The sequence below is a fragment of the Gopherus evgoodei genome, chromosome 9 (genome assembly GCF_007399415.2).
Source record: "Gopherus evgoodei ecotype Sinaloan lineage chromosome 9, rGopEvg1_v1.p, whole genome shotgun sequence".
Lineage (NCBI taxonomy): Eukaryota > Metazoa > Chordata > Testudines > Testudinidae > Gopherus > Gopherus evgoodei.
In genome coordinates, this window is record NC_044330.1 from 1,092,464 (window position 1) to 1,104,187 (window position 11,724).

Genomic DNA, 11,724 nt, shown 5'->3' on the forward strand with positions numbered 1-11,724 from the left:
GACTCAGTTAGTTTGAGCCACTATAACCACCTGATCCTTTTCTGCAGTGCTCCTTCATAGGCAGTCATTTCCCATGTTGTATGCATGCAATTGATTATTCCTTAAGTGTGGCACTTTGCATTTTTCCTTACTGAATGTCATCTTGTGTGATATAGCAAGGCTAGAGGACAGCAGGAGAGTGATAGATGGGATATATGTGAGCCCGAGGATGATGAGCCTTATTCCCTTTAGAAGGAAGAGAGGCTGCTACTAATATGTAGTTAGAGCACCTGAAGCCAGTCACCTGATAACCCCCTGTAGATGAGCAGACTCACCCATGTGGTGCCTCCTGCTGGTTATCCTGGGAATTAGCTCAGTCCAGCCTGTAGTGCCCTCTGCAGGCCAGTGATCTGCCTGTCCTCTGGTCCCAAGTCCCTCCCTGGACCCTGGTGCCTCTTTTAACTGGGTCTCCCCCTCCAGAGGAACCCCCACCCCACTATCCCACTTTGCCTCAGTATTGGCTACTGCCCAGTCTCCATCTAGCCCCTGTTCACTAGGACAGACTGCAGTATAAGCCACTCATCATTGGCAAAGGGGTTTGGACCTGCTGTCTTTGCCTACCCCTGGGCTGCCCCCTGCAACTCCCAGTACCTCTTGGCCTTATGCTAGGCCTCAGCCTGGGGCTTTCCAGGCAGGAGCTCCCCAGTTCCTCTGCCTTTCCCCAGCCCTGTTTCACCCAGATCCCTGTGTCTAGCTCCCTGAAGCCAGGCCCCTTCTCTCTCGACAGCCAGAGGGAAACTGTCTGGGCTTTTGGCTCACAGCCTCTTTATAGCGCCAGCTGGGCTCTGATTGGGGCATGGCCCGGCTGCTTTGCCAATCAGCCCAGCTTTAGATATGCAGCTTTTAAGCCCTTCTTACCCCAGCCACAGCCCTCTCCTGGGCTGTTTTAAGCCCCAAAGGGCAGGAGCAGGCAACTACCCCGCTGTACCCCCCACGTCCCCTGCTTCAATCAGACAGTTGGAGTTGAAGCAGAGTGGTTGGTGTTGGAGCGAAGAACAGTTGGAGGAGAGCAGTTTGGAGAAGTGCTGTGGCAGGCCAGAAGACCAAGACTCTGGGTTAAAGGGAAACCCGGCTTGTGCAGAGCAGAGGGACTCTACCGACACAGGGGTTGGAGAAACTTGGCCCAAGTGGAGAGAGCGCAGAAAGCCCCACAAGCTGAAGGGCCGGAGAGGGAAGTAGCCTAGGGGAAGGAATCGCTAGTTCATGTGGTTCACTGCTATCCCTAGGGCCCCTGGGCTGGGACCCAGAGTAGAGGGCAGGCCTAAGTCCCTCCCTCTCCACTCCCTTTCTCTGGGACACTAGTGGGACAGTTGATACCCAGTTCAGGGGTGAGAAGCGGCACCCTGAACCCCCACAAGAGGAGAAAGTGCAGGACCCATCATAATAGTGCTGGCAATTTGCCACTCGTTTATTTTAAACCACTTCTCTGTTTGTCAGGATTGTTTTTAATTCTAATTCTGTCCTCCAAAGCTCTTGCAACTCCACCCAGCTTGATATTGTCCCAGACTTTGAAAATGTATTCTTTATGCCATTATCTAAATCTTTTATGGAGCTGTTGAATAGAACCGGACTCAAGACAGATCTCCATGGGACCTGACCAGACTGAAGCCCCCTACCTCCCACCCCTGGCATTTGAGCCAGGCTGTTTGGTCCTGAGGTAGTGGGGCTTCAGTTGTGAATCTCTTGTGGGAATGACAGCCAACAGGTGTTGATTTACACAGACACTTCATTGCCCTAACTACATCGACCTAAGTGTGATGCCTCTCACAGGGTGGAGTTATTAGATTGGTGCAGGATGATTACGTTGGCAGTCGCAACATTGCCAGTGTAGATACAGAGTCAGGTTGATGTAAGCTGCCTTATGTCAATCTAACTCTGTAGTGTAGACCAAACTCTAGTAATTCTTAACTTTGGAGTTCTTCGAGTGCTTGCTTATGTCGATTCCATTCTAGGTGGTGCACGCCCACTGTGCACGGTTGTGTTGGAGACTTTTGCCTTAGTGGTATCTATCAGTGACCCTCAGAAAGCTGTTCGGGGGAAACTTATAGAAAGGACAAGTGTCAAATCTGTAAAAACTTTCGACTTAGAACCCAAAAGGAAAGGGATATCCCTTGAGGGCCCTCCTCATGGAGGCTGCATTTTGTCCTGCATCAGAGCCCTCCCACTCAGACTGCATGCTGAGCACTTGGCTTCAGTGCAGAGCACTCCGCCTGGCGCCGTCCCCTCCACCAATGCCTAAGAAGTGGCAGAAGAAGAGCCCTCGGCACCAGAAGGGAAAGGGGCTTTTGGCAAAGTACTGACGCCAGGCATGTGACAGCCCTGGGGCTTCACTGTTGTACAGTAGAGGTCAGATTTCCCCAGCCCTACCAGGGATCTGCCTCTGACTCCAAGGAGCAGCAGGGAACCCTGGTTTCTCCCAGGGCTCTCATTCCCCAAAGCTGCCCCAGCGGCTAAAGAATAAGTAGGCCAAACTGGCAAGACAGACGCTGCACCAGGCGGCAGGGTTGGCTAAGATACTGAATTTAAGGGCACAGACAATCATGGGACTGCCTCATAGGGCAGTGCAGTACCCTTGGTCACTGGGCTGCAGGTGCAGATCTCAATCTCCGTGGCCTTCGAACTCAGCCACCCATATCCTAGGTCTCCGACTAGAAGGCCCAGGTCCTTAACTCACTCTCACCAACAAGATGCAGAACACAGGACTTGTGATGCTGGTCCCCATACCACTGGTACCGGCGAGCTTCCCATCAGAGATTGCACGCCCAGATCACCTTGACCCAGTCGATCCCCGCCCAGGCAGGGCTGCCTCTGGCTCGGCACAGTCCCCTTTTCCCAGTGCCGTTTGAGCAGGAGTTGTCCCCGGACGAAGCGGTTTCGGGTCCCCTCCTAACAGGCAGTACCCTGCTACGATTCAGTGAGCGCTAGGCTCTCCTCGAAGGGTGGTTGCTAACTTGAAACTACAGATTAAGGAGGTTGCAGAGGAGTCCGATGACTAATTTAATGTATAATCTCATCCACCCCAGCCCAGGTAATGCTGTCTGTCCACCCAGGGGTCTTTAAATTGTCTCATCACTGTGGCAAGCCCTCTATTCCATTGCGTCGATTCTAAGAAGGCGGCAAAGGAGTATTGCGTCTCTATTGAAAGGGTATGAATAGCTTATCCTTTGTGTGTTCTCTGATATGGCAATAATCATTGTTTTCAAGTAGCTTAAAAATTCATTGGTATGTTACTACTGCTACACTCCTTATGCAGGAAGGACAGCCAGTTCCGTTTTGTCTTTCCTAATACTAATGCATTATGGCCATAATCTTGCAAAATGCATCTGCACGAATGTAATTCTGCTCTGATAATAATGTTAGGAGTGTGGTTTTCAGGATGGTACTCTCCCTGGCAAATATAATGAATTAATTCAGTACGTTTTAAAAAATTTGCTCTCTAAATATCCAAATACCTGTCAGTTCTTCCTTTTTGTTTTTGACCTTGATCCCAGTTCTCCTTTGAAAAACAAGTTACCTACTGTAGAGACCAGATGAAAATGCATCTCTTATGAGCAGGAGGTGGAAGGGAGGGATCGATGACTCTGTCAGACCTGAAATCCTGCACGTTCTGATGCTGGAGAACACATTTAGATTTAGAGATAGAGTACTGCTATATATGTACCACATCCTGTGATTGTCATGGTATAAATCCCCACTCTGAACCTTAGCGTTCAAAAGATGGGGTACCAGCATAAATCCCCCTAAGCTTAATTACCAGCTTAGATTTTGTAGTGCTGCCACCCACCAGGACTTGCAGTGCCTGGTACACTCTGGTCCCCCCAAAACCTTCCTAGAGGACCCCAAGACCCAGACCCCCTGGATCTTACACAAGGAGAGTAAACCCTTTCCCTCATCATTGCCTTTCCCAGGCTTCCCCTCCCTGGGTTACCCTGGAAGATCACTGTGATTCAAACTCCTTGAATCTTAAAACAAAGGGAAATGCACCTTCCCCCCTCCTCTTTCTTTCCCTGTCTCCCACCAATTCCCTGGTGAGTATAGACTCAATTCCCTTGAGCCTCACAAGGGGAAAAAATCAATCAGGTCTTAAAAGTTTTTAATAAAAGAAAGAAAAAAGTAAAAGTTGTCTCTGTAATTAGGATGGTAAAGGTTACAGGGTCTTTCAGCTTATAGACACTAGAGAGAAGCCTTCCCCCCCAGCACAAATACAAATTAAAATCTTTCCAGCAAAATACACATTTGCAAATAAAGAAAATAATCAAAAAGACTAAACCGCCCTTGTACTTGTACTTACTATTTGAACAGAAAATTAGAGAGCCTGTAGGTACGTCTGGTTACTCTCAGAACCCAGAGAGAACAACAGACAAAGAAAACACACAAAACAAAGACTTCCCTCTACTGAGATATGAAAGTATCTTGTCTCCTGATTGGTCCTCTGGTCAGGTGTTCCAGGTTCACTGTTTGTAACCCTTTACAGGTAAGAGACATTAACCCTTAACTATCTGTTTATGACGGTGATGTGTTGAGAGCCTCCTATTGAAGCCACTGAGAATGGAGGGCAATCAGCAACACCTTACAGCAGGGGTTCTCAAACTGGGGGTTGGGACCCCTCAGGAGGTCACAAGGTTATTACATGGGGGTTGTGAGCTGTCAGCCTCCACCCCATACTCCGCTTTGCACCCAGCATTTATTATGGTGTTAAATATATTAATTTTTTTTAATTTATAAGGGGCAGTTGCACTCAGAGCCTTGCTGTTTGAAAGGGGTCACCAATACAGAAGTTTGAGAACGACTGTCTTACAGAACTGGACTCTAATAAACATGCTAGGGTTTAGGACCTGATCCAAAACTTCTAGTTCTGTATTTCTTGGTCTCTGTAAATGAATGTAAATTGGAGGAAGAGCTACCAAAATTTGTAAGGAAAATGGAAAATTCCAGTGCACTAAAACAAAGCAAATGGCTGGATCTTTAAGTGTTAAGGGAAATTATAGAACACTGTGTAAATGAAGGTGAAGGGAGCATTGCAGACAACTTTTTATTTCAGAAAGTTGAAAAAGCTACTGGGGGGAAGCTGTTATAGACTTAATTTTAACAAATAAGGAAGAACTCGTTGAGAATTTGAAAGTAGAAGGAAGCTTGGGTGAAAGTGATCATGAAATAATAGCGTTTGCAATTCTAAGGAAGGGTAGAAGGGAGTACAGCAAAATAGAGACAATGGATTTCAGGAAGGCGGATTTTGGTAAGCTCAGAGAACTGATAGGTAAGGTCCCATGGGAATCAAGACTGAGGGGAAAAACAACTGAGGAGGGTTGGCAGTTTTTCAAAGGGACGCTATTAAGGGCCCAAAAGCAAGCTATTCCGATGGTTAGGAAAGATAGAAAATGTGGCAAAAGACCACCTTGGCTTAACCACGAGATCTTGCGTGACCTACAAACTAAAAAGGCGTCATATAAAAAATGGAAACTAGGTCAGATCACAAAGGACGAATATAGGCAAATAACACAGGAATGCAGAGGTAAGATTAGAAAGACAAAGGCACAAAATGAGCTCAAACTAGCTATGGGAATAAAGGGAAACAAGAAGACTTTTTATCAATACATTAGAAGCAAGAGGAAGACCAAGGACAGGATAGGCCCACTGCTCAGTGAGGAGGGGGAAACAGTAACAGGAGACTTGGAAATGGCAGAGATGCTTAATGACTTCTTTGTTTCAGTCTTCACTGAGAAGTCTGAAGGAATGTCTAATATAGTGAATGCTTACGGGAAGAGGGTAGGTTTAGAATATAAAATAAAAAAAGAGCAAGTAAAAAATCACTTACAAAAGTTAGATGCCTGCAAGTCACCAGGGCCTGATGAAATGCATCCTAGAATACTCAAGGAGTTAATAGAGGAGGTATCTGAGCCTCTAGCTATTATCTTTGGGAAATCATGGGAGACGGGGGAGATTCCAGAAGACTAGAAGGGGGCAAATATAGTGCCCATCTATAAAAAGGGAAATAAAACAACCCAGTTAGTTTAACTTCTGTGCCAGGGAAGATAATGGAGCAGGTAATTAAAGAAATCATCTGCAAACACTTGGAAGGTGGTAAGGTGATAGGGAATAGCCAGCATGGATTTGTAAAGAACAAATCGTGTCAAACTAATCTGATAGCATTCTTTGATAGGATAACGAGCCTTGTGGATAAGGGAGAAGCGGTGGATGTGATATACCTAGACTTTAGTAAGGCATTTGATACGGTCTCACATGATATTCTTATAGATAAACTAGGAAAGTACAATTTAGATGGGGCTACTATAAGGTGGGTGCATAACTGGCTGGATAACCGTACTCAGAGAGTAGTTATTAATGGCTCCCAATCCTGCAGGAAAGGTATAACAAGTGGGGTTCCACAGGGGTCTGTTTTGGGACCGGCCGGCTCTGTTCATATCTTCATCAACGATTTAGATGTTGGCATAGAAAGTACGCTTATTAAGTTTGCGGACAATACCAAACTGGGAGGGATTGCAACTGCTTTGGAGGACAGGGTCAAAGTTCAAAATGATCTGGACAAATTGGAGAAATGGTCTGAGGTAAACAGGATGAAGTTCAATAAAGATAAATGCAAAGTGCTCCACCTAGGAAGGAACAATTAGTTTCACACATACAGAATGGGAGGAGACTGTCTAGGAAGGAGTATGGCAGAAAGAGATCTAGGAGTCATAGTGGACCACAAGCTTAATATGAGTGAACAGTGTGATACTGTTGCAAAAAAAGCAAATGTGATTCTGGGATGCATTAACAGGTGTGTTGTAAACAAGACACGAGAAGTCATTCTTCCGCTTTACTCTGCGCTGGTTAGGCCTCAACTGGAGTATTGTGTCCAGTTCTGGGCACCGCATTTCAAGAAAGATGTGGAGAAACTGGAGAGGGTCCAGAGAAGAGCAACGAGAATGATTAAAGTTCTTTAGAACGTGACCTATGAAGGAAGGCTGAAGGAATTGAGTTTGTTTAGTTTGGAAAAGAGAAGACTGAGAGGGGACCTGATAGCAGTTTTCAGGTATCTAAAAGGGTGTCATCAGGAGGAGGGAGAAAACCTGTTCACCTTAGCCTCCAATGATAGAACAAGAAGCAATGGGCTTAAACTGCAGCAAGGGAGATTTAGGTTGGACATTAGGAAAAAGTTCCTAACTGTCAGGATAGTTAAATACTGGAATAGATTGTCTAGGGAAGTTGTGGAATCTCCATCTCTGGAGATATTTAAGAGTAGGTTAGATAAATGTCTATTAGGGATGGTCTAGACAGTATTTGGTCCTGCCATGAGGGCAGGGGACTGGACTCGATGACCTCTCGAGGTCCCTTCCAGTCCTAGAGTCTATGAGTCTATGAGACCAGGATGGTAGATTGTTGTTTAGCTTGAGAACCATATTGTCATAAGACAAACACTGGTACTTGACTTTGTCTTAGATGAATAACTGAACAAAAGCATTTGACTTTATCTTGCTGGGGATCACAGCAGAAAATGGTGCTGTGTAGGGTTATCATGCTGAGAAGGGCAAGGTTGAGAGAAGGAAGATGCTGAGTTTATACCAGAGCAAGTAAATGAGCAGGTTTTCATGATGCAGCATTTATTGCTAGAAGTAGGATTCAAAGTCCCAAGCATTAGGCTGAGCAATTCTAATATGGTCATAAAGTTTTTGCAAACCTCCCTTCTTCTGTAAAGCAGTTCTCAGTGCTGTAGGTTTCAAGTACCAGTGAGATATTTCTAAATTATATTTTAAACCTCTCAAAGGGGAGGTGGGACTACCACACAAGCCACTCTAGTCATTAATTAGGTTTTAGAAATGCCTTCTCCAAGCAGCTTGTACTACCTCACATAAATATGTAAGAGAAACAGAATCTGACTAGATTTGACACAGAAAACCTAAAAGTGTATCATGTGGTATTTTACTACAAAGACAGATAAGTTGTTATACATGGTTTTTTTTCTGATTATTTTTTTAGTCTAAATTTCACCTTTTAAAAGCTCATCCATGAATCATTTATTGAACGATGTTACAGGGTGATTGGCACTGCCTGAGATGCACAGTATAGACAGTCCCTGCCCCGCAAAGAATTTAAGCTTCAATGTGTCACATGATTCCTCTCATCATTTGGTGCTATCACTCATAGACTCCAGGACTGGAAGGGACCTCGAGAGGTCATCGAGTCCAGTCCCCTGCCCTCATGGCAGGACCAGATATTGTCTAGACCATCCCTAATAGACATTTATCTAACCTACTCTTAAATATCTCCAGAGATGGAGATTCCACAACTTCCCTAGGCAATCTATTCCAGTGTTTAACTACCCTGACAGGAACTTTTTCCTAATGTCCAACCTAAATCTCCCTTATTGCAGTTTGAGCCCATTGCTTCTTGTTCACCTTCAAATGTTTGTAGGCAGTTGTCATGTGTTCACTTAGTCATTGCTTAGCCAAGCTTAGACATATGTAATATTTCTCATAAATCAATTCCGCCAGCCCTTCTTCCTCAAACCAGCCAACTTTTCCCTATTTTTCTGGTAATGTGGTGCGTAGTCAACTAGCAAGGGATTAAGCATGTCACCTCCTTTGTGCTCCATTATAATCTGTGCTAGTCTAAACTGTGTTCTTAAGCATTAAAGTCTCCATGAAACTGTGGACTCATGAAAGTTCTTAATATGAGCAACTGAGACCTTGTGCTAAATCAAGAGAATTTTTAAAATAAAAGATGAAGTGTATTTTCTGTCTAAAGTCTTACTTTCCAATATATTGTTTTTGATTTTGCAGGGCTGCTTTAGAGGAAGTGGAAGGAGATGTGGCAGAATTAGAATTGAAACTTGAAAAGGTAAGATGCTTAAGTTGATTGTGTACACTTTGAAAACTTAAAAAAAATTCATATGAAAAGGATCAAATCTATATTCTGCTTCTGATTCTCTGTGGCAACTGTTGCAGTGCTGATGTTCTGTTACAGTTAATGATGTTAGGATGCACCTGATACATTCAGCAGCACAGTTGTTCATTTTCTGTGACCTACTTTTTGTTAGGCAACAGTCAAGGGGTTAAGTACTAAACCAGATATGGGATAGTAGTCTCAGCTGTAGATAAACAAAACTGTAAATTTTACATATAATAAATGGTTGCAGAAGCAACAGAACTAAGGTTAAAAGTATCAGATAGATTGTTGATTCATCTATTTAGTAGACAAAAGGTGGGTTGTTGAAAACAAGAGGAACTTTCCACAAGGTCACTTAGCACTACTGTATCTCTGCTGTTGTCTTGAAGTGCAAGTTACCCATTTGAATTCCAGTGCTTATCTTCACTAAGCATTTTGCAATGACCAATATTTTAAAAATAAATTGACTCCTCTTGGCCATGACATCACCTTTAACTGATTCTACATTTACTGAGTTTTCGTGCTATTTTATCATGAACCTTGCAAACAATGACATTTTTCTTTTTTTAAAAAGTTAGATTAAAATAATACAAATCTCCCAGTACTTTCCCTTTCCACCTGCCCAGGATGTCTCCATTCACTGCTTCTCTTGATCATCCAGTTCTTTCATACGGTAATAGGATAGTGTTTATAAAAGTATAATAGGAGAAATTCTTTCCTCTTGCATGCATGCTGGGTAATATGCTCCTCTTTAAATCAGTTTCATACTGCTTCCTTCTGGTTTGTTACAAGTCTGAGAGTCACACATAGTTTTTGTAGATTAAAAACAACTGGCTGTAATAAGTATACTGCAAAAGTATACTTTCTCTTGTTTTAATCTTTATGGAACGGGAGTAGTTCCAGCTGCAGTCAAGTAAAAAAAGAGAGCAAAAATCAGTATGATGTGAAAGCAACAGCTTGGTATGAGTTGTAGAACTTTTGAGCTAATCGGGCAGGAGAAATAGAGTAGACTTTTGGTTGCACTGAGTCTTTTTCATAGTTAATCATAGAATATCAGGATTGGAAGGGACCTCAGGAGGTCGTTTAGTCCATCCCCCTGCTCAAAGCAGGACCAATCCCCAACTAAGGCTAGGGCTTTGTCAAGCCTGACCTTAAAAACCTCTAAGGAAGGAGATTCCACCACCTCCCTAGGGAACCCATTCCAGTGCTTCACCACCCTCCTAGTGAAAAGGTTTTTCCTAATATCCAACCTAAATCTCCCCCACTGCGACTTGAGACCATTACTTCTTGTTCTGTCATCTGGTACCACTGAGAACAGTCTAGATCCATCCTCTTTGGAACCCCCTTTCAGATAGTTGAAAGCAGCTATCAGATCCCCCCCCCCTCATTCTTCTCTTCTGCAGACTAAACAATCCCAGTTCCCTTAGCCTCTCCCCATAAGTCATGTGCTCCAGCCCTCTAATCATTTTTGTTGCCCTCCGCCGGACTCTTTCTAATTTTTCCACATCCTTCTTGTAGTGTGGGGCCCAAAACTGGACACAGTACTCCAGATGAGGCCTCATCAATGTCGAAGAGAGGGGAATGATCACGTCCCTCAATCTGCTGACAATGCTCCTACTTATACAGCCCAAAATGCCATTAGCCTTCTTGGCATTAAGGGCACACTGCTGACTCATATCCAGCCTCTCATCCACTCTAACCCCTGGGTCCTTTTCTGCAGTTAAGAAACAGTCAAGGTGCATTACACAGTAATGAGTATGATACTGATGTTACTGACTCTGTAAGCAAACGGAGCAGCCATTTTTTCACAAAACACTAGCTTATGTTCCACCTTGAAAATCAGAATGCCTCCTTTAGAGAGGGTACATGAATTAAGAGGGTACATGAATTATCACTGTCTCTTAGACGTTAAGCCCACTCTTTTTTTAATCTAAAGAACCAGAAACAGCATGGCAGTACAGTACTTCATTGACAGGACAGTATTGGTAATAACCTAGCAATAAAATAGAATGTGACTAAATCCAAACTCCTCTGGTGAGGAAGCGAAAGTGCTACCATGAAGCATACTGATGGTGATGACTTGAAGTTGCCTTCTTTTTTTGAAGCGTGTGTGTTATATCTTGGTTAACTGTAAGGGAATTTGCTCACCCATGGTTAGAAGAATAAACCTCTTAATGTCACAAGCACTTTAAACAGTCTCTTGGAATGCTGGTGAGGTCAGTCTATAACAGCTTGTGATTATGTGTTTTCGTACAGCTTAGGGCAAAATTAAGCAGCAGTTTCTTAAATACTTAAGTCAAATAATTGGTTTCTAAAGTATTATTTTTAGTTCAGGCTCCCTCCTATGCCTGGACTAAATCTGCTACAACAACTTTGCTTATCTAATGGGTCAAAAAAACAATTGCTGCACCTCTGTGTGATCGCTTGCTATGTACCTATAAAGGTTATCTAAGAGTTGTCTTTCACAGGAAATTAACTTTGAAATTCTGTAGAACTAAGTAATTAAAAAATTTATTTACCATGATCATTTTTTTCCCCTTTAGCTAGTAAAGCTTTGCATTGCAATGATTGATACTGGTAAAGCTTTTTGTGCTGCCAACAAGCAGTTCATGAATGGAATTCGAGACCTTGCACAGTATTCCAATAAGGACGTAATAGTTGAGGTAAGTGTTTGAGGGTTAAATATTTAAAAGAAATAGTATAACTAGAAAAAGTGGAAACTTATATACCGTAATGATTTAAGTGGGAGCAAGTGTTGGAGAAATCTTTAATTTACAATGTTACTCATTCTTGCTACTT

The 11,724-nt window shown here is 43.4% G+C and overlaps 1 protein-coding gene across 3 annotated transcripts in view; it reads left to right on the forward strand.

Moving 5' to 3' along the window:
* ACAP2 (ArfGAP with coiled-coil, ankyrin repeat and PH domains 2) overlaps positions 1–11,724 on the forward strand; it is a 144,552-nt gene that overhangs the window by 23,986 nt on the left and 108,842 nt on the right. For all 3 annotated transcript variants that reach the window (XM_030575847.1, XM_030575844.1, XM_030575845.1), the window contains 2 exons: positions 8,820–8,877; positions 11,469–11,588. In XM_030575847.1, the coding sequence (XP_030431707.1) occupies positions 11,490–11,588 (99 nt within the window). In that variant the 5' untranslated portion in view covers positions 8,820–8,877; positions 11,469–11,489. The remainder of the gene's footprint in view (positions 1–8,819; positions 8,878–11,468; positions 11,589–11,724) is intronic.